The 24,456-nt window shown below is 34.0% G+C and overlaps 1 protein-coding gene across 2 annotated transcripts; it reads left to right on the top strand.

Annotated features, from left to right (window-relative positions):
• Positions 1 to 13: 13 nt before the first annotated feature.
• On the top strand, positions 14 to 22,527 carry LOC149772948 (ubiquitin-related modifier 1-like). Of its 2 annotated transcripts, XM_089947043.1 has the most exons (6): positions 57 to 168; positions 455 to 509; positions 8,639 to 8,709; positions 13,907 to 13,988; positions 18,286 to 18,334; positions 20,528 to 22,527. In XM_089947043.1, exons 2-6 carry the CDS (start codon positions 496 to 498, stop codon positions 20,594 to 20,596), a joined length of 285 nt encoding a protein of 94 aa, XP_089803169.1. In that variant the 5' UTR covers positions 57 to 168; positions 455 to 495; the 3' UTR covers positions 20,597 to 22,527. The 2 variants fall into 2 exon arrangements, with proteins under 2 accessions (XP_089803168.1, XP_089803169.1); XM_089947042.1 differs by lacking the exon at positions 455 to 509 and having other exon boundaries at positions 14 to 168.
• The last annotated feature ends 1,929 nt before the right edge of the window (positions 22,528 to 24,456 follow it).

The raw sequence follows: 24,456 nt of genomic DNA on the forward strand, positions 1-24,456 counted from the left end.
AATTACTCTTGAATTGGTTCCCAGCGTGAATGTTTGGCAGTGGTTGCAACTTGTGGACTTCCGGTTTTTCCTACAGATGTGCACTTCAAGATTCTGTTGATAACAGCAACAACAAAAAAAAGAAGAAGAAAAAAGGAAGATGTCTATACCTATTACGCTTGAGTTTAGGTTGGTGTTTTTAAATTTCTAATACGTCAGACCATAAATTAAGGACATATTATAATATTTTCCTATTGTTCCTTTTGTAATGTACTTGAAGGAGAACCCTTTAAAATATGAAATTAAATAATTGGAGAAGCATGGCGACGGGTCAACTTTGATGTGTAGCCTGTCTTTGAGCTAGACATATTTCGTGTACTACCAGTAGGGTAGCAGGTGGAATGGTGGGTTTTCATAGTTAATGTGGATTATTCCATGTAACTGTCAATTCATCCTTGCATAATACATTTTTCAGCATGTACCTGTGACCGATAGCAGGGGCCACCAGTTAGCAATATGATTGGTTTGAGGTAAACAGTTGTTTTTTTTTTTTTTAAATGAATATTCATTATAACGTTTTATACAGAATGTTCTATTGTTCTCCCGAGATAGCCAGTCAGTGCCACAGGGGCTCGTTACAAAGAAAATCAAGGGATGGGGGTTCTAACCTGTAACAATATAATATTGCTACAGGTTAGAACCCTCATCCCTTGATTTTCTTTGTAACGAGCCCCTGTAGTCAGTGTTGGTTGTCTGGTGAGGTATTTTAATGGGACATGTGATTTCAACCTAAAAAATGTAAATGACAAAAAAAGAAAACATTAAACCAGTACTGTTATATTTTGTTGAAAGTTCTTTATAATTTTCTGTCAAACAATATTCAAGAGTAGAAATCAACATTAATCTACCTACCTGATACATTACACGTGAATGAATAGTTTCCCATTTTTAATTTCTTCACAACAGCAAACAGAGGTTGGAGTTCTTTGACTTGAATATTTTTCACAAGTGCTGAATCTTCAGAAAAACAAATGTATACCTTTTCGCATGTTTTCTGGATCAAGATTAAGTGCAGAAAAGTATTTTCATAATGGCTGCATCTCAATGAGATAGGGCATATTTATGTATTTCACAGGAGCGTTTAAGTTAATATTTGAACTGCAAGTGAATAATGGGGAGTAGTCGATATCTAGGATGCCACCATACATGTAAAATGTCCAGAATTTCAAGAAGGGTAGGATGCATCTTAGTATTTATGTTTAAAATCAATTAAAAGCATTTCAGCAGAATAATAGTTACTTGGTGCCAATTAAAAAAGTTATGCAAATGTAAAATGATGAATTGCACAAAAGATTTAAAAACATTAATCCTTTCAGCTAATAATGTAAACAATACGTACTCCAAGATACAATACCATATGTAATGATGTTAATATTTTGTAAATAAAAAAATAATTGTTCTTGTTGTAGGGTTTAACGCCATTTTTCAGCACACGACAGGCTATACATGGCGGCCAGTATTAATGGTGGAGGAAGAACCTGGAAAAACCCCGGAAAGAACCACCGACCCACGAGAAGCTTATGGCAAGTTTTCTCACATACCCACATTGGCTGAACCCGAGACTCGAACCCACGCAGACAGAGGTGAGATGGCAGTGATCCTTAACGGACAGCGCTTTATACCACTCGGCCACTCGGGGCCCCAAATAAAAAAATAAAGTATGAGGATAATGAAATATAAAACCATTAAATTACTGCCTCAGAATTTATTATATAAAGTACATTTCCTCTAAGATGTACTTGGGTGAAAGTTTTGAAGTTAGCATTTCTGTATTTAAAGCAATATTCATCTAAAATATGATATTTTGTGTCCAGTGAATACAAATTTTTCTTTGCAAATGATGCTGGACACATATTTTATGTATATTTAATTTGCATTGTGTGCTGGTTTTTTTTAATGAAAATATGTATGTCTGTATTTTGCAATGACCTTAGTGCAAAATCAAGTTAACGGTCTACCTGACCAATGACATTTATTTTGTAAACAACATAATGCATAGCTAATATTTCTTGATACTGAACTTAGAAAGTTCCTGAAAAGAAATTTTCCACAAAGTTGACATAGTATTTCCAGAAAATGATAATAGCGACCATGGTCGAAGTGGACGAGTATATTAACATGTTTATTTAACGATTATTTACTCCTGCCTTATTATTCTCTGGAATTACAAAGTGCTCAACAATTTTCTTGGACTAAAACATTAATTTGGAATTATAAAATCAAGAACATTTTGGATTACATTATTATGTTACATTAAAAGACTTAACACATTGCCACATTCCAGGCCATTGGCACATTAGCCCATTTGAAACTACAGGCACATCAGCATGTTCAGTATTGGAATTTATTTGAAACACCAGTAAAATTCAGTTGGAACTTCATACCTTTGGAATTATGATAGAACTAGTTTGACTATATGAAATTTCATTCACAATACTGTAAGTTCTTTTAAATTTTCACTTTGTTTTCTTGGGAAATAAATTATTTCTTGGATTTTACAAAACTTGTTGGTTTTTGCCCTTTCAGTTGCTTAGTTTGTGACTATTGAGTTGTAACAGATTGAACAGTATATATTATTCAATGATCATACAGATGAGCAGATGATAGGAAGTATTTGATCCATGTTCCTACGTGAAATCAAAATCTGATTTTAATTAGACTGAAGCATGGCGTGCCATGATAAAAATATGATTTTGTACTCAAACCCCATGACGTAGGCATGCTTTGAGAAAATACAATTTTCAGTATTCTTCAAGAATAGAAGAAGAAAAAAACAACCACTTTCAGTATATGTCCATTACATGTAGCATGTATAAACAGTAAACATTAATGATTTTTATTGGTGTGGTCCGTCTCAGAATTACATCATTTGATGGGTCCCCTAGTTCCAAAAGTTAAGGATTTTTATGTGTTTGTATTTCCCCCTTTATGTTGATGAATGTGTGCTCAACTTATTATAATTTCAGTTTTTATGAATTTTGATTTCGGGTTTATACACCTCCCTACTCTGGTGTGTTATTATTGTCTCATTGACCCTGGCTGGTCTTGGAGCCTTTATTTACGGATAGTGATCCTTGCCAATGATCGTGCCCGGTGTATGTTATATGTATGTGCTATTTTGTTTTGTATGTTATCTTTGATTTTGTATGCGCTGGCTTTAAATTATCAGATTCCTTTGAGCTTTGTTAGTTATTAATTGCTCTAGTATTATTTTAATGTGTGCATGAGATGACAGCTGTTGGAAATATTTATAGAGGTAAATTTTTTGGATGTAGTCATGTTGTGCACATTCACGTGTTTCTGTTTTTTGTAATGTTCTTGTTATTAGTCTTGCCTTTGGGGAGATCCGGTATGACCCATACTACCACACGCTAATCATGTAGCTGAGGCATCAGACTATCATATGCTCCTTAATCAGCAAGACCACATTTTGTTACTGTAAAGGAAAGATATTAGTGGCCTCCAAGGTAGTTGAAATTCACTCTGAAAGCAGTCCATTATTTTATATATTTTCCATTGCTGTTTTCATTATAGAGTTAATATAATTTATTATTTCGTTGTAGATTTTCTTGTCATTAATATTATTTGTAAATAGTAATTGCTTATCATCTGATATATCATATTTGTTTTTAATTCTATTCATTAGAAATTGCTTATCTGTAGCCTTCTTAGGGCATCTATGTATTAAGTGTTCCTTTGAATCAATGTGTTTTCTGCACAGTCTACATGGCGTATGTAACTTATTGTATGTCGTTTAAAGGCAGCTTCACCCATAAGCCACTTGTCATGCAGGTATAGGAAGAGCCTACTTTGGATGAAGGCTGATCCTATACCTGCCCTGTTTTCCTGATGGCTGGCCAGTTTAAGTGTGGATGGTGTAATTCTATTTCATTTTTTCCTTGGGAAGCATTGTCATTCAGTGTGTTATATAAGTTCATTCTTTTGTCTCTTATTTCTACATTGTCCCTATATTTGTATATTAAATCCCTAATTCTCCTACAGTAGCCTGATGGTTCTAAAAGTTAAGTTCGTGTATTATTTTTATAGATGATATTATTGAAGCGACATAAATATCCATAAATATAAATATATGTAGCTTCCCATGGTAGTTTGAGATAGTTGTTCAACTTTTTAAATCTATTTAAAATATTAGCTTTTTGTTTGATATTTAGATTGGGTAGGGTAGCCCCCCTTTTTCTTTAGGTCTATAAAGGTGGTGTTTCTTTAGATGGTGAATTCTGTTGTTCCAAATAAAGCTCACAATTTTCCTTTCTATATTGCTGATCATAGCTTCAATGAGTTGCACTGTGTTAATTATATAGTTCAATTGGCTGTACATATAGGTTTTAGCAACCTGTATGCGGTCTGTTAAGTTGATATTCGTATGCGCCCAAATTTCTGTTCGCACTTCTACCTTGATTATTAGTTCACGGTAGTTCTTGTGAGTAGAGTTCTTTCCATATATAATTCCTAAAGCTTTAACATAATCCTTAATCAGATTAGGGGGAAAACCAGGTTGGTTACCCCTTCAGTTGCCCATTAGTAAAATTTCTGTTTTGTCATGATTTATTGCATGAATTCATCTTGTAGATATTTAATGGATAATCGATTTCTGGTGAAATTTGTGCAGTCATCTGCATGTAACATCGTTTTAAAATTGTGGTATTCTTATTCCCTGAATGTTATTGTTATTATTAATATTTATATTCAGGGATTTTTTCTCTATAATATATAGTAACATGGACAGGGGCAGCCCTGTCTTACTGATTGTTGTGTACCTATTTCCTTTGTCAAGGCTCCATTTACAATTATTTTAGAGGTAATGTTTTTATACGCAGCTTTGATCCACTTATTTTTATTTGTTAAGCATTACTAGTCTGTGGTGGGATATTTGTTCTTGTAAAATAGTACATTTTTTTATTATGTTGGTATGTATTTCTGATATTTAGAAGATATCTAATTGGCTTCCTTTATTGTGATCATATATATATATATATATATATATATAGGTGTATTCTCTGGTGTTTCCATTAAGGTATCTATTAAGTTGTTTGTTTTTATAAAGGTTTTAATCCATCTTTGCAGGTTTCTGCCCCCTTCTGTAAGTCTTATACTTTTGTCTGACAGTATCCAGTTAAAGTCACTTCCTATTACAAAGGTTCTAGAGCATATAATTATTTGCATTGCTAATAAAATTTGTTTATTGGGGATATATTTTTCAATATTCCAATTAAGTTTTATTTGGACTAAACGTCCTTGTAGTTCATAAGGTACTTCATGTATTTCATGGTTTAGACCCTTAGCGACCCATTGAACAATTGTTGCCACCCCAGCTGTGCTTTCTGTTGGGTGGTCACTGGTGAAAACTAGTGTCAAATTCTTCTGCCAGTTTTTCCACCACCTGTTCTGGCATCCCATGCATTTCCTGTATTAAAATTATGTCATATTTTTTGGACTGTGCTATAATTATATCTAATTTATTTACAGTTCCATTGATGTTCATAGTCAAGATTTCTAGGTTTGATCCCTCCATCTTGAATATGTAAAGGTATTAAAGTTTATATTGTTGGTAGTAATATAGGATTATTTAATCATTGTGTAATTATATAGGTATCTAGTTAACTAATGGTATGTAGTTCTCTTAGCTCTATACTCTTGGCTGATTGTTCTCCTCCCATCTCTTTTGTTAGGGAGACCGTTCTTCTAGCTTGTCCTTATTTCATGTTTCCACTTCGTGATTGTCTTGTTTTTTTACTTATTTCCTGGTGATTTTTGTCTCCTTATGAAGTCCGCTATTTGAGATTCAGGAGTTCTTGGTGTTGATGATTTTTTTTTCTTTTTGCAAGCATTTTAGGGGGGTCTGATCTAGGTTCATCCCCTTTCCCATCTCTTGGGTTTGGTTTGGGGATTCGGTTACTTCTTCTAGATTTATTATTTTATCTTTCTTCTCCAACATTTCTTCTTTCCCACATGCAGGACTGGCTTGTGTGCTCTCACAGGCTATGATTTCTGGGGTTTTGACAGCTTCTTCAGATTGTGGCTCCTCAAGAATAAAAAATGGGGCCGTGCCTTTCTCCACCAGTTTTGTCTGTTTTGCTTTTTTTTCCTTTTTTTGTAGACTCCTGCTTCTTGCTTTGGCTTTCTTTTCTGCAGACCTGGTTTGATCTGCCGACTCCCATTTGTCTGATTGGTCTTGCGTGTTGTTTTCTGTGCTGTCGAGTTATGGTGTTAGTATTATTTCTTCAGGTTTCTCCATTTCCTCATGCTCTTATATAGGGTCAGGAACAGTTAATAGTCCATGGTTGTTGCTGCTTTGGTCGTTGCTGCAGCGTATGTTTTTGGGTGGGTGTTTTGCTGCATTTGGTATTGGTATTGGCAGTCTCTGGGTAGGTGTACAGTAGCCCTGCATCTATTGCATTTGCATTGATATTGACATCCTTTATACCAGGTTTTCAGTATGAAACCCATTTTATTTAGAAAGAGTGGGATCTTTGCATCATCTGGCAAGACACTTATCAATCTTACACCTGTATACACTGTCGTGAAACCCCAATAGGTGGCCATTTGTGATTTGATGACTTTGACACCATATTTCTTCTCTGTTTTGCTCTGGATTTCTATGGTCGGTATCTCAAGGGGCAGACCAGAGAAACGGATTTCTATGGATTTCTCCCTTAAGGTCTTAATCAGAGGTGGTGGGGCATAAATCTAAACTGCTTTCCCTTTGATTTCCATTGTCTGATTGTTCTCATAGATTGGCATTTCTATTTTTGTGCACAGAAAATAAAGCCCTCATCCTCCGGATGTCACCTGGTCCAGTCCCTCTTGCCACCAAGCGCTGCAAGATCTCTGCTGGACGTGGTCTCTCAATGTCCATGCAGTTGTTGAGGTCCAATACTTGGCATCCTGCCATCCTATGTGCCAGTAGCAGCTGGCCTTGATTGGGCACCATGAGATTTGTTGGAAAATAGTTCTTAAGTTTTGCTCCTTTTTCTCCACTGTTGGCATGACTGTTTAACAAATTTGCCATAATAGTGTTTCCAGAGAAACCACTCACCACAAGTTAGTCTAGAAATTTTAGGTTTCAAATTTACCCAAATTTGTAGGTTTGGACAGGGTCTAATAGAACAAATTGAACATTTTGCAGTGTGGATAATGGATGGTTTGAACTGTACTCAGTAGAAAGTGAATTATAACAGTAATAATATCCCTTGAAGGAATGATAGTTGCTAGCAATATCCTATGCATTAATCCAAGTGAAAAGATCACACTCTTAACTCACTGATACTGTATCACTGACATGGTTGATATGGAAAGCCAGTTATCTGGATTATAAACAGTAATGATTGGAGCTGATGTAAAACTATCCCTTGGGCAGTTTAAATAATAACAATTAAAGGCAAAGAGGTCAGGTATAAACCACCATTTCACATATTACTTAATTGGCTGACAATAGCCATGAGATATGTTTGAAGGCTGCAGTGGGTGAGCCCTTTGTGCTAATTTGCATAGGTAGGATCAGGAAGTGGAACAACCCATTTTTGGCAAATCAAAGAGATGCATGCAGGAATAAAAGTTAGTACATATAATTGCCTTGAATGAGAATGTTTAAGCCATATGTATCATATTTTTTACAAGTTTGTGAACAGCAGCAATATTTCTTTGTAGTCGGATTTTGCTGCATTTGTAGAGTGCAAAGCATATCATTTTAGTTGCTGGAATAGTGTTAAGTGTCACTGATTTTTGAAGCAGATTTAGGCAGCAATTAACTGTCAGCAAAGAGACCCAAAGAGACCTGGCACCGTACCGTGGAGCGAGAACTCAAAACCAGAGGCTTCACCCTGCAGACCGCCCCCATAACAGCAGCCGACAGACCAAAATGGTGCTCCCTTGCTGTTGCCTCAAGCACCAGATGGCGCAGAGAGGATTGATTGATTAACTGTCAGCAAAGTTTTATCACATAGTTTTACTTTGTGAAACACCAGCAAAAAAAACACAGATGGGGGGTGCTATTAATTCTTTGCACAGACTACAAACAACATATCGGCATATGTCAACTCAGTTCTGACCAGGATTCATTCGGAGAAGCCAGCAGATAAATTTGAACACCAGGACCATCCAGTCTCTAGTGAGTGTAGTGATGAAAATGACACTTGGATTACCTTCAAACCCCTTTGAACCCTATTAAATTTATATTTGAATTGTAGCTATTGCACTGTTGTGTGACAAAGTTAAAAAAAGGGAAATTTTGGTAATGTGGAAATTGGGGTCTGAGTTTATGGAATTTCAGTCAGGGCTTGTGAGTTTAAGTCAACAGCCCTGGGCCTGTGTCTAAAAAAAATTTCTTTGAGCACAGCTGCATTTACTGGGTTTTGACTGTCAGGAAGGTGGCAGTTCTGAGTGCTGAGCATTTAGATGAAACATTAATAAATGAGTGAATCAGTTTCAAACATGGTGGTCCAGCTATAGATTCATAACTTCTGGGCAAAATGTTTTTTTCTGTGAGATAATTGCTAGATGAGTAATATTAATTATTATAAATTTTTCTGTACCATGAAAATTACACTAATACGAAATTTATATTTTTGTTTCTTTACAGTGGTGGAGCTGAGCTCTTGTTTGACAGACAGAAGAGGCATGACATTAATCTTCCAAAACAAGAAAATCCATGTATATATGCCATCTTACATGTATATATATATGCTGTCTTACATGTATAAATGCTATCTTACATGTAAATATGCTGTTTTACATGTATATGCTATCTTACATGTATATTGGCTGTCTTACATGTATGTAATCTATCGTACATCTATATCTGCCATCCTGCATCTATATGCCACCTTACATGTATATATGCTGTCTTTCATGTATATTTGCTATCTTACTTGTATATATGCTATCTTAGATGTATATTCTTTCTTAGATGTATATGCTATCTCACATGTATATGTTATCTTACATGTATTTATTATCGTAGATGTTTATGCTATCTTACATGTATTTACTATCTTGTGTATGCTGTCTTACATTTTTATGCTATCTCACATGTATTTATGCTATTATACATGTATATATGCGATTTTACTTTAACAAAACTTGCTCTAAAACATCAAACCTCTTAGGTATTCTAAGAATCACCAATATGTGATACTTGGGCATTGAGGGTTTCCTGGTATAATACTTTTTGTGGTAATTTTATAGAAAGATCAAGTTTGCATCACAATTACGCAAAATACTTTATGAATTAATGGAACTCAAAAGGCACTATAGAAAAAAAATAAGTTCTTTCATCCTAAACTGGAGTTATTTTTCTGTTTTTCATATACATGTATGTTTGTTGTTGTAGGGTTTAACGCCATTTTTCAGCACACGATAGGCTATACATGGCGGCCAGTATTAATGGTGGAGGAAGAACCCGGGAAAACCCCGGAAAGAACTACCGACCCACGAGAAGCTACTGGTAAACTTTCTCACATACCCACATTAGCCGAATCCGAGACTCAAACCCATGCAGACAGAGGTGAGATGACAGTGATCCATAACGGAGAGTGCTTTACACCACTCAGCCACTCAGGGCCCCACATGTATGTTTGTAACATTTCTACATGTATGCTTGAAACATTTCTACATGTACGTTTGAAACATGTACACCACTCCCTCGATAACTCGTGACCTGATAACTCGCAAACCCACTTATAATGCTGGGTCAGGCGTAGATCCCATTTTTTAAACCTGAAAATACCCCAAAAATGTATCCCAATTTGTTGAACTTTAAGAAAATCGCGATCAAAATTTGTAACGGAAACTCTGATGTATCGCTCGCTTTATTGTCAAAAACGGTAGATAGGACCTGGAAATTTTAATCAACACTACATGTATGAAATATCAAATATCAAAATAGGTCATACACTTTTTTACATTTTCTTTGCAAACGACAGTCCTAGTACACCGCACTTAACAATATGTAAGGAAATTTCAGTGAAAATGTCACTTACGCTGAGTGGAGGCAGTACTTTAATAAATAAATATAAATTAAATAATTTTTATATTAATTGAAATTTGTGCTCTAGTTTCATCTTTCAGTTTCTTATAAGTGTAATCGTCATAAATGCAATGTGTCCTCTTGTAATTAAACGTAAAATGCGTCAATCTCCTGTAACAGCTATATCCGCGAGTGTTTCTCTAAAAAAACCTATTTAAGTGCCGACCGTGTTTTGATAACTGACTTGTGGAAGTATTTGTTTTATTGTTGCACTGAATTAAAAGCTGGCTTCCTTTGTATTATCACATTAATTATGTCTTTTGAATGAAAAGAAGGAGGTGGAATAAAAGAAATGTTAAAAGGCACAAAAATCCTACTAACTTAAAATCTAGTGGCCTCAGTCATATGTTGGGCGAACTCACTTCATTTGATCAATCGAACACTTTTATAAACATTATTGTGTATGTAACATAAACTACCTTAAATTAACCAACTCTTTCATAACTGTGATCAAAGATAACAAGGCAGCCAAGCAAAATGAATACTTCCTAAAAATAAAGCGCTTGATTTCACAGATACAGACCATTGTGGGCAAGCGAGTTTCAGAGAATTCTTGAACTGGCACTTAGAGATATCCTCAGGGATGATAAGAAATTTCATTATTACTTCCAGTGAAATCTTGACATCAATATTGTACTAATTGGACCATAAAAAATTGAGTTTCGACGTACACATGTCTCGAAATAAATGTCGCATGTTTTTGAACAAAAAGGAATCTTGTTTGGTGGTGTATCAACAGTCAGTCTAGTGCCCAGATTGTCAACTCCCGATTTGGCAGGATACTATTAAACACCACTAAGAGAACCAGATTCATCAAGAAAACAAAAAGCAGTGACATAATACACAGATTATTTGCGTACACGTGATGGTTGTTCAAACCATTTGGAATGATCTTTCATATGTTGGATATTTTGAAAATAAATGTTATTTAAACAATAACGAACAACTTCATTAGAAAAGCACGTTATTAAAAATTATTATCGACGTGATTGTAAAATGAGGATTCAGTCATTAAACAGCCCAGTTCCCTAATGCCGCTCTTCCCCCCCCCCCCGCCAACGGCTTTCTCGATGTCAAAGCAATTTTTTTTCAATTTTTGGAGGTTCCTCTGTAACTTGCACCTCGCTTATAGTGCGGTCTATGTTTGTGGACCCCGTTGTGCGCAAGTTATAGAGGGAGAGGTGTATACATATATGTTTGAAATATTTATACATGTCTGTTTGAAACATCTATACATGTATGATTAAACATTTATACAATATATGTTTTAAACATTTATACACGTATGTTTGAAATATTTATACACGTATATTTGAAATATTTATACAGTGTATGTTTTAAACATTTATACACGTATGTTTGAAATATTTATACACGTATATTTGAAATATTTATACACGTATATTTGAAATATTTATGCAATGTATGTTTGAAATATTTTTATACTGCTCTTAATAGAATCTTGAAAGTTTGCATACAGGACTCGCTCCGTGACAACAGATTGTACTAATAATCCTAAAAATGGGAGTTTCAATTACAAGACCCTGCTTTTCCCTTACATTAAATCAGTCAGATATAAATGTCATTTAATTGCTATTGCTCATTCATTATGAAATGTTTAGTATCATTATTCAAGAAAAAATCTAGGTCAACTAAAAATTCTGATAGTTGGGAATGTGATGCTACAAAATTAAGATTTCTCAATGGCTTTACCTTGCAAACTTTACCATCCCTTGGTATATGTTTTTAGGATTTTACATATTTTACCTTTTTCTTAGTATATATATATATATATATATATATATATATATATATATATATACAGTACTTTAACAACTTTGCCAAACCATTCCGGTGGCCTAGTGGCTAGAATGTCCTCACATACGGGAGGTCACAGGTTCAAACCCCGACTGAGTCATCCAGAGACCTTTAAATATGGTACTTGCAGCTACCTCGCTTGGCACTTAGCATTCACTAGGTTAGTGCTATGACTGTTCAGCCCTGTGTCGGGATAATGTGACTGGGTGGGACATGATGCTACATGTCTGCGGCATGATGCCTCACTGCTAGGCATCACTAAAAAAACTGTCACACTGCAGACATAGCAAAATGAGTGAAAAATTGTTAAAGCTATGTTAAAACCCAAATCACACACACACACCTTTGCCTTTTAATGTTTATTGTTTGGGAATTAATATTTGCAAATTGTTGGAAGACCATATCTTCCTAGGTTTGATTTCATATTGATTATATGTGCATTGTTGTAGCTTTGATTGTAATTGGCACCAATAGCAGTTTTTGTGCTGATGTGCCATTAGGCAATATAACTGCTACTGCATCACCATTATTTAGGTAGAGAGGAATTAAAGAAGACATTAATGTTTCTTTTTTCAAATTTATTGGATTAGCTTCATTTCAGATAATCTTTAGTTGACAAATTGTGTTTTTTTTTGTCCAGCAGAATTTCAGCACACTTTAAGCAGAAATAAAGTAACATCATACATTTAACAAACATAAATGTATTTGCATGTCCAGTTTCATTTATGTTCTGTTTTTTTAATTCAGAAATAGATTCATTGTCTACATTTCTCTATTGCATCCTAAAATTCTTATCTCCTTACACATCCTTACATGTCTTCAGTTTTCTGTATCATATCATGAAATTTGTGCCTCTGTACACATCATTAAATGTGTACATTTTTATATATCACTTCCTTCAATCTCTGCAATTTTCTCAATAATATTATTAAATGCATGCCTCTTTAACATCCTAACATATGCATTATTTTCAATACAGATCCTTAAATGTGTGCTATTTTCTATACACATCCTTAAATGTGTGCTATTTTCTATACACATCCTTAAATGTGTGCTATTTTCAATACACATCCTTAAATGTGTGCTATTTTCAATACACATCCTTAAATGTGTGCTATTTTCTATACACATGCTTAAAGGTGTTCTATTTTCAATACAAATCCTGAAATATGTGCTATTTTCTGTATATATACTTAAATGTGTTATTTTCTATACACATCCTTAAATATGTGCTATTTTCTGTACACATACTTAAATGTGTTATTTTCTATACACATCCTTAAATGTGTGCTGCTGTCTATACACATCCTTAAATGTGTGCTGTTGTCTATACACATCCTTAAATATGTGCTATTTTCTGTACACATCCTTAAATATGTGCTATTTTCTATACACATCCATAAATGTGTGCTGTTTTCCATATCATACAATATTAAGTGTACTTTTTCTGGTTTTTCTTCCAGACAAGATGACATACAAAATTTTGTCATTGCCTTTGAGTCTTTTGGATGCAAACTAAATACCCTTCTGTTCTAAAATGTTCCCCTGTTATGAAATGTGTCCCACTTGCCCGCCTCCTCTGTGAAAGCTTCCCACCTGAAGCACTGTGATGTACACAGCTGTACAGATAAACAATTCTAAGATGAGATAATGAATATTTTAAAATGTATTTTGTACAAAATAGACCTGTGTTGAAAGTTATATGAAATTATGCACACCTTTGGTAAAACCCTGTCCTATAAATAAATAATTTATCTTTGTTTACATACTTTAGCTCGTAATAGTAATTAATTTATAAATGTCTGAAAACTTGTAAGCATTAAACTCTTTGCAATGAAACATCATTTCTCTATATATTAATATGATGGCTTTGTATTCACCTGTCAAGGTAAAAGGTAAGAAGCTGCTTTTAATCGCTTTGATATTCACTAATCTCTTTGTATTGTACATGCTAGACATTTATTACATAATTTTTATATTAACTTCAAATCTTAATCTTTCTAGGGAGAATACAGGAGTTGTTGCCATGGATAAGGGATAACATCTTGAAGGAAAGGCCAGAGCTGTTTATGCAGGGAAATACAGTGTACTATGTTTTGATCTTCTATCTTATTAGTTTGACAGTGCCAGAAAATATTTTTATATCCAAGAATTTTTCTTCTCATCTTCATGGCTTTATGCTTTTCTCATTGCTTGTAAACATAAGATATAACTGCCATAGATGAAAGTGTATTAGCTGATCAGTTTATCTTATGGTTTCATAGATGTGCTGTCGGAATATGTTATTTCTGTCAAGTTTTACTACCTTTCTACATTAGCAACTTTGCTTCATCCCCACATTAATTGGGTTGATACGTTGAGATTTTTGAGCTCTAATGGTCATCGATCAGAAGAGCTTATGGGATGGCCTATTGTCCATTGTCTTGCCTCTCTCCATTAGCACAAGTTTGTTATTTCAAGTCCTCCTAAACTACTTTGATGATTGCTTTGAAATTTTCCCATGGTCAGTTTAGTCCTAAATGAAAATGGTGCAGTTGTAGAGACCATCTTGAAAATCTTGTTATTTCTACTCCTCCTGAATGGACAGTCATATCAACTTGAGGTTTTCACCAAACTTCTAATAATGTCTATTCTGTCATAAATGAAAATGGTGCTGATCTGACATCCAGTATGACCACCACTGCAGCCATCTTGAAAATCTTGCTATTGCTACTCTTCCTGAATGGATGGTCATATAAACTTCAGGATTTCACCAAATCTCTAGTGTATTGTCCATCATAAATGATAATGGCACTGATCTGACATCCAGTATGACCACAAATGCAGCCATCTTGAAAATCTTGTTATTGCTACTCCTCCTGAATGGATGGTCATATCACCATGTAGTTTTCACATAAAGGCTTCTTGTCATGTCTAGTTGGTCCTAATGATAATTGTGCTGATCTGGTATCCAATATGATCAATGCTGTCAGAGATGTTTCAGTACTTGGCATTTAAGAGAAAAAATGGTTTTATCTTGAATTCTTGGAAATTCCTTTTGGCCAGTAGAGCATCAGTCCCTTCGTGTGACTCTTGTTAGTATTTTGTTATGGGTGAGTTATATATTTTGTTTGTGGTATTATTTTTTCCTTAATTTATTAATTCTAACTGATCTTTTCAAAATGAGTCAGAACCAGATTTATTGCTAAAGTTGTATATTTACATTGCATTCATTTTTAAACTTTTTGCAATTTTTCATGAACTTTTTAGATTCATGCGAGAAATCAGAAATTATTTTATAGCTGTTCAAGCATTACTGTCATGTGGGCTAATAAAGTGTGAAATCTTCATTGAAAATTATTCAGTTAGGATAAGTCATTTTTATAAATACTATTTTAGTCTTTGTATCTTGATCACATTGCTGAGATTGCATGTATTATATCATGATTACTTGAAGAGATTTTTGGTTTTGTGTCATGATCACATACTAAGATTGTTGATATTTTATAATCATCACATGCTGAGACTTGATATTGTATCATCATCACATACTGAAAGTTGATATTGTATCATGGTCATAAACTGAGAATGTTTTTTATTGTATCGTGATCACATGCTGAGAGTGTTGATATTGTATCATGGTCATAAACTGAGAATGTTGATATTTTATCATGGTCATAAACTGAGAATGTTGATATTTTATCATGAACACATGCTAAGACTATTTTATCATTATCACATACTGAGATTGCTGATATTGTATCATGATCAAATAGTGAGATTGTTGATATTGCATCTTAATCACATACTGAGATTGTTGACATTGTATTGTGATCACATACTGAGATTGTTGGCAATGTATCATGAACACATGCTGAGACTTGATATTGTATCATGATCACATACTGAGTGTTGATATTGTATCATGATCACATACTGAGAGCATTGATATTGTATCATGATCACATACTGAGGGTGTTGATATTTTATCATGATCACATACTGAGAGCATTAATATTGTATCATGATCACATACTGAGTGTTGATATTGTATCATGATCACATACTGAGAGTGTTGATATTTTATCATGATCACATACTGAGAGCATTGATATTGTATCATGATCACATACTGAGTGTTGATATTGTATCATGTCACATACTGAGAGTGTTGATATTTTATCATGATCACATAATAAGACCATTGATATTGTATTATGATCAGATACTGAGATTGTTGATATTGTATCATGATCACATAGTGAGAGCATTGATATTGTATCATGGTCACATGCTGAGTGTTAATATTGTATCATGATCACATACTGAGTGTTGATATTGTATCATGATCACATACTGAGTGTTGATATTGTATCATGATCACATGCTGAGTGTTGATATTGTATCATGATCACATACTGAGTGTTGATTTTGTATCATGATCACATACTGAGAGTGTTGATATTTTATCATGATCACATACTGAGAGCATTGATATTGTATCATGATCACATACTGAGTGTTGATATTGTATCATGATCACATACTGAGTGTTGATATTGTATCATGATCACATAATGAGTGTTGATATTGTATCATGATCACATACTGAGATTGTTGATATTTTATCATGATCACATACTGAGATTGTTGATATTGTATCATAATCACATACTGAGAGCATTGATATTGTATCATGATCACTTACTGAGGGTGTTGATATTGTATCATGATCACATACTGAGGGTGTTGATATTTTATCATGATCACAGAGAGCATTGATATTGTATCATGATCACATACTGAGTGTTGATATTGTATCATGATCACATACTGAGTGTTGATATTTTATCATGGTCACATACTGAGCTTGTTGATATTTTATCATGATCACATACTGAGATTGTTGATATTGTATCATGATCACATACTGAGTGTTGATATTGTATCATAATCACATACTGAGTGTAGATATTGTATCGTGATCACATACTGAGGGTGTTGATATTGTATCATGATCACATACTGAGTGTTGATTTTGTATCATGATCACATACTGAGGGTGTTGATATTTTATCATGATCACATACTGAGAGTGTTGATTTTGTATCATGATCACATACTGAGGATGTTGATATTTTATCATGATCACATACTGAGAGTGTTGATATTTTATCATGATCACATACTGAGATTGTTGATATTTTATCATGATCACATACTGAGATTGTTGATATTGTATCATGATCACATACTGAGTGTTGATATTGTATCATGATCACATACTGAGATTGTTGATATTGTATCATGATCACATACTGAGATTGTTGATATTGTATCATGATCACATACTGAGATTGTTGATATTGTATCATGATCACATACTGAGATTGTTGATATTGTATCTTAATCAAATACTAAGATTATTAGCATTGTATCATGATCACATACTGACAGTGTTGATATTATTATGACTCTTTGGTCTTAAAATAAGTAATAAAAGAGAGTGAGAAGCAACAAACTTTGTAAAATTCAACAAATAATTTATTTCCCTCAAACAAAAAAGTGAAAAATATAAAAGAAATTATGTTATGGCGGAATTCCAAATAATCCTAGAATTTCTAACACATGTCCTAATATTAAACGTTCTGAATAAACATTAGTGGTATTCCAAAATAAATAATCCAATGCTGGAAGTGTTGATGTGCTTGTGGTGGCCCATGTCAAGGTGATGTGCCAACAGTCTTTTGTTGGATCACAATAATACAACCCAAGAATGTATCCTTATTTGAAATTTCACTATAAATCCAATTCTCTATTTCCAAGGATGTTATTTTTTAAGCACCTTATATTTCCAGAGAAGAATAACTTGAATTAAATAATTTAAATGACTAAATTCCAGCCCAAATGAAATACTGGACATGAAAATAACAACTGTTTCTGCTCAAAACTTACAGCATGAATGCATAATTTCAAGAAAAACAAGATTATATAGTCCTTCCTGACCTCCGGTCACAGTAAACATTTTCTACCAAGAACTATTACCTAATGAAAAATATTCACTCTGGAAGGTTCCAAATGTTTACAAGATTAAAATACCTTAGTTATAATTAGAAGGTATGTTTATAAAATGATAATATAAAATGTAATAAACAACAGGTAGACCTGGCTTTTCATGGAGAGTTTCCAATGTTCTGGACTCAGATTGAGATAACACGTTGTTTGCAAAACCAAAATCAGAGTTTCAGGTCAAGTAGAAATTGAACATAGATTTTGGACATGGTCAAGTACAAAATACAATTATCCACAGCGTATAAGTAACTTAGAAAAATAACAATATCATATCATGATCACATGCTGAGATAATTGGTATTAAAATCTACACTCTTTTTCTTTTTCTTCAGTCGGCCAGGAATATTGGTATTAGTAAATGACACAGACTGGGAATTGATGGTAAGTGTTCAGATTGGTAAAATTTCTAAGAATTGATTCTTACCTGAATACATTACTCCCTCACTATAATGCTGTTCATGGGAGTTATAGAGTATACTGCCTTAGAGTAAGAATGCAGTATTACCTCACCATAGTTCTGTCAGTGGGAGTTATTCAGGGATGGTCCTGGCTTTTAAAAAGCTGTCGCCAAAAAAATCGCCAACCTCAATATTTTGTCGCCAATTTTCAAAAAGTGTCGCCAAAACAAGTAGTGTACATTTTTCCAAGTGTTAATTTAGTCTATTAATGTAACAGGCAATGAAAATTACAAAAGATGGGTTAGTTAATACTTTAATTACAACAAGCATTAACAAAATGTTACAAAGTGTTACATGAAGATCTGTCGCGATTTTAGGACTGCCCACTTGTTGAATGCAGTTTCAAAGTCTAATTTTTCACATCTGTACATGCTGATTCTCATTAAATTCTCAAGAGATGAGATGCAGAGCTTATTTCTGATGTCAGTTTTTATGAGGTTCATCTTACTGAATCCATGTTCACAGTCTACAGTGCTGACAGGTGACACCAGTAGTCTCTCAGCAGCCCCACCACACCCACCACCCCTTTATGGCTAGCTTCACAAAGCTTGTAGTGAATTGCTTCCTAAATCCCAAGAATGATCACTGAATGCTGTATAAATTTTCTCGACAAGCAAAATAGGATCTCCATTCCCACAAATGAAACTTACGAGTCAACACCTGGCAATATTGGACCGTATATATAAGCATAAATTCACACCCAATTTAGGGATTCTTTCACTCCTGTATTTTGAGAAATAAATAATTATTATTAATTATGCAAAACTGTTTTTTTTTTGTGCTATTTCTTGTTGCAGAGTTTAAGTCTCTGCAGCCGTAACATGGAATTGATGGCAAAAGGAAAAGATCAATGAGTAAAATGCTGCACTGGCGACAGATATAATTGTGATTGAGATTTTTTCCATTTGTTTTGTATTTATATACAGTGGGTACTTCAAACGTTATCAGTTTTCTATAAAGGTTCAGCGAAACTATTGTATTGGTATATGTAAAAAACACAGAAGGATTAGCCATACAACTAATTGTATCTGTTCTATTCGCGTCTTCAGAAGTTGGTCAGTTGTAGGTATAGTGTGGTAGCATGATTGACTATCGCAGCATTCAGTACTCAGCCCAGATGTCAGCATAAGCAGATTATGATGTAACAATGCACTGTAAAGATGGGGTCGTCAATACGAACATAGGATTGTTTGTGTAACAGATTGATTCCAATGCATTGCTTAGTCCAGTTTGTGGCTTCCTTTCGTTCTCCCTTTTAATTTATCCAGTCCAAATCCATGATTGTATGTACAAATTAAATAACCAAAAAGTATATCGCCAAAAAAATCGCCAGATGAGATATTTTTGTCGCCAATAAGGGGAAAAAATCGCAATTTGCGACATTGGCGAAGCCCAGGACGATCCCTGGTTATTGAGTATTGTTATGAGTCTATGCTCTTAAAATAAGTAACAGAAAAGAGTGAAGACAACAAGCTTTGTAAAATTTAACAAATAATTTATTTTCCAAGAATACAAAATGAAAAATGAGAAAAAAAAAGAACTTACTGTATTGTGAATTATATCCCAAAATAAACCAATAATTATAGACACAAGTCCTAATAATAAAAAAGTCCTGAATACAACTCAGTTCAAGTCCCGAAGAGATACAAAACTGAAGGTGATGACATGTTATTTATAGCCTGTGAATTATTGATGTGTCAACAGTTTCTTGTTGAATCACAGAAATATTATTCGAGGTTTGAATTCAATATAAATTCCAGTGAATGTCTTTATCCAAGAATTTTATCAGAGCACTTTTGTATTTCCAGAGAAAATAATCACTTGAATTGAATAATTTGAAGAAAATAAAATTCAGCCCAAACTGGTCACAACATGCAACTTATATGATGGCACATTATATGATGATAGATCAGAGTCTATGTTGTATGCAGTTAGGCTGAATTTACAAGCAAGGTAACAGGTATCCAAGTTTAGTGCAAGTTTCAGTTTCTCTAATTTTCTGTAAGATTCATCTCCCTTGACCAACTTTTACAAAAGTTAACATAAAGTTGCCATGATAGGCTAACGTCCTGAACAGGACCATGCTGTAATTAACATTTTCTTTGTTTTGTTCCAGGGAGAGTTGGAGTACAATTTACAACCTAATGACAGGATTATATTCATTTCCACATTGCATGGAGGTTGACATTGTGATCAGTGATAGACATGACATTCCTACAAACTGTTTTATTCCTGAAACTCTTCAGAAGAAATGGATAATTTCTAAGTAATAAGGGTTGGATGGTTTGTTGACTTTTCTTTAGAGTCAGGATGGCAAGTGTTTGTCCATGAGTCATCATAATCTAAGAAAATTTACTAATTAACCCACATGATGGCAAGCATCATTCTTGAACACTCAATAGGTGGGCACAGTATACATCATAGTTGACTCCATGTAATTGGCAGTGCAGACTTTGTGTCGTACATCACTGATTAGTTTCTACCCTGTGGTAAAAGTTAAACTCGTGACCATAATTAGGTAACTGCAGATAATCTGCATTTGTATTTATTCTGTGGAATTGCTCTTTATGCATGGTGTTGGGTAATTATTGAAATGATTTTTTAAAATCATTGTTGTAAGTTGGATGACTAGAATGTGTTACAGAATATCTGGTCAATCACTGTGCAAGAATTGTATTTTGTTTAAAGATGAAAACAGTAACATCCATGATTTTGTGTCAAGGAATGACTTGCAGCATAAGTTTAATTACTGTTTGTAGTAGTGAAAGTTTGTACCAAACACCAGTGAAAGTTAGGAACAACTGGGAATTCCAGAGTTTTAAACATAGAAACTGCACACAGAAAAACAAATATTGTTCAGTGAAAATAAAATAAGATGAAATCAGTTTCACAAACTTTACTGTTTCGACACTGAAAACTGCGGAATTCCTGACTGTTCCTTGTACTATTTTAAATCAGATTGAATCTTAGTATCATTGTGAATTTATCAGCAATTAATAAAAGCTAAAGTATCTAGAATTTGCATATTTTCAGTTCTTGTATTTTGCTTGGTTTGTCAAATTTTTCTTTTTAAGTAAAGATTTTGCTTTTCGGAAATTTGTGAATATTGAAATGGTAGAGCCCTTTGTGCATTGTCCATTCATAGTTACTAATTATAACTTGCCAAAAATATCTTTGACACTTTGAACATAGTTTTTCAGAGAGCATTCTTACATCAATAAATTTGTCTAGTGGCTGCAGATCCATAATCTAATATTGCCACCCTTACTTTAAAAAAATGTAAAACAACTTCTTGTCAAAAATTGCTTAATAGAATTTGACCAATTTCAAAAAGGTTCCTGGCTTAAAGGTCTTTCAGCTTCATTCAAAATGACTCCAAATTACCATTAGATATGGGTGATGTTACTAACAGACTGACCAAATCAGACACAAGGCATTCAAGTTTATACACCATTAGATATTCCTACCATTACTAAAAGTAGTAAAACTTGAAGAAGCATCTCAAAAACTGCTAAAAAGTATTTGAACCATGTAACTGAAAGCCTTAACTTTAAGGCCTTTCACACTTATAGAAATGCTGTTGCATTTGGCATTGAGGTATAAGCCAGTTGGGCCTCACATTATGGGCAAGCAATAAAGTTTGTACGTTTATAAATTTGAAGAACTTGTGTACATTTTTACCTGTAATGTTCTTAGTAGATTTTTCTAACTGTTGCAATGCACTTGAGTAAGCCAAAGTGTTACATGCATTTGATTTCACCAGTATAAAAACTTTAAGTGGTGTCTCTGTTAGGAGCACTCAGTTTGAGTTCATAAAGACTTCAGAGACATACTCATTGATATAAGTACTTAGGCATGAATGGAAGAGTAAGAATACATAAGCACGAGTGGGTTAAAGACTCCTCATGGATAAGAAACATGAAATGGAGAAGTCCAATTGATCAACAAATAATACCTACCTTCTATATTTATTGTAAAGTTAACCATTATGGTACCATTTTTATTACAGAAAATGTGTGCTCCATATTAGTTATGGAAACAGTGTTATGAGCTTTATTACTACTCAAGAAACTTAAGCATAAAATACTGAAGGAAAATAAAGAATTACAGAGTGAACTGAAATGTGTTCGTTGCTTTTATAGCAAACCTCAGATATTTAAAAAGGAACATAGCTTCAGATAGATGATTGTCACCTCAGTCCAGGTCAGTACAAAATGATGTTAAAACAGGATCCATTCTTTGCATCGATATATTACAAAATAGATTTAAAAAGATTCAGTCAAGCAAAAACTAGAATCACCTTTCACACATTCTTTCTCGTTGTCTCTGAGAAGGGTTGATCTGGGTTGATGACGAGCACTGCCTCATGTCTTCATGATTGTAACTTGTATCATATGAGTCGCAAAATGTTAGCAAGTTGACATAGGCTCTTTAAACTTAACATATATTGAAGTTTAGCTATAATTTTGTATTTCTTCATAATTTTTTTTATTTCTTAAGCATATACAATCAGTTCTCTCACTCCAATTAAAAAGAAAAATATAGTACATGCTGAAATGCTTCATTCATTGATTACAATTCTACATCAAAAAGTGGGATCTCTGTAGTAATCTTCTTTTCTGGTGATTTTTTCCATCCATTCATCAGTTCATACTTCTTATGTCATCAACCCCAGCATGGATAGAGTTATGGCCCATGATAATTAAGGTCATATTTGCACATTATATGTTCACTATGGAATAACCAGTTTAGCTCAAAAACCATTCTGACAATTTGGTTTTGAACATCATTTCACAGACCTTCAGGTGCTATTTAAGTTTAGTCTCATTTAGAAGAGTTATGGAGTTATTGCCACTTAATTGCTTGTATTCCTTACTTTGGTTTCTACAAAATAGCTTCCCATTGTTTTGTGTGGATATCATTCAGATTTGGCATAAAGCATAATATTGATAAGAGCTTGAATAAATTTGATTCCAAGCATTTCAAAATATCATTAGCTGAGTGGTCCAGAGTGCTTTCCGTTACGGATCACTGCCATCTCACCTCTGTCTGCGTGGGTTTGAGTCTCGGATTTGGCCAATGTGGGTGTGTGAGAAAGCTTGCCAGTAGCTTCTTGTGGGTTGGTGGTTCTTTCTGGGGTTTTTGCAGGTTCTTCCTCCACTATTAATACTGGCCGCCATGTATAGCCTATCGTGTGCTGAAAAATGGCATTAAACCCCACCACAACAACAACAACAACAAAATATTATTTACGGGTGTTATGGTTCCTGATTGCCCATTGTCCTGACTTTAATGAATTTGATTTCCAGCATTCCAAAATATTTACATCCCAATGGTCCCATATTGCCCCTCATCCAGAATTTGGTTTCTGAAGTATAACTTTATTTTGTTTGATCTCAACCTAATTTTGCATGTGACTTTGTGGTGATGAGACCTTGAATTTCAGTGTTCCACATGATCATTTTGAATAGTTATGTCAGGAGTTCCTGTACTCTTAACTTTGCTCTCTGTAGCATACCATAAATACTCAGTCCAAACAAAACCTGCACAGACACATATCTGCCACAGCATAATGCAACAGCAGATCTGGATCTATGGATTTTGCCAGAAGTAATAAGGAGAATCAATAGTATAGACCCTGATCTGTTGGCACATTAGATGACAGCAGATCTGGGTCTATGTTGCTTGCAGTTGGACTCGAATTAAAAGCAAGTATGATCGGTAATATTAATAAAAGAATTGATTTAAACCAAAGTTATCGTGTACTTTTATATTAATGAGACTGTGCAAACTTGTAGTGATTGAAAATCAGTGTTAAAGTGCATCGACTTTTTTGGATGAGATGATCCTAAAGGTGTAATTCAGTACAATCTGGGTTGAATGTCACATGCCGTGATGTTACAATGAAAGCTATGCATATTGATAAATAAATTTGTACTACCCTTTATTGTGATGGTTCCACTTGAAGCACTCTTATTTTGAACCAATTTTAGTACATGGCCACTATTGTAAAAGTCCATAGCGATCATAATTTTTGTCTGGAAA

The sequence above is a fragment of the Sinohyriopsis cumingii genome, unplaced genomic scaffold (genome assembly GCF_028554795.1).
Source record: "Sinohyriopsis cumingii isolate HCF-2022 unplaced genomic scaffold, ASM2855479v2 utg000957l, whole genome shotgun sequence".
NCBI lineage: Eukaryota > Metazoa > Mollusca > Bivalvia > Unionida > Unionidae > Sinohyriopsis > Sinohyriopsis cumingii.

What these genes read in the sequence shown, in the direction of transcription:
- LOC149772948 (XM_089947042.1), top strand. Translation starts at nt 140, where the DNA reads ATGTCTATACCTATTACGCTTGAGTTTAG. An exon ending in TCCAAAACAAGAAAATCCAT is followed by an intron (nt 8,710 to 13,906) that starts GTATATATGCCA and finishes TAATCTTTCTAG; the next exon opens with GGAGAATACAGGAGTTGTTG. An exon ending in ACACAGACTGGGAATTGATG is followed by an intron (nt 18,335 to 20,527) that starts GTAAGTGTTCAG and finishes GTTTTGTTCCAG; the next exon opens with GGAGAGTTGGAGTACAATTT.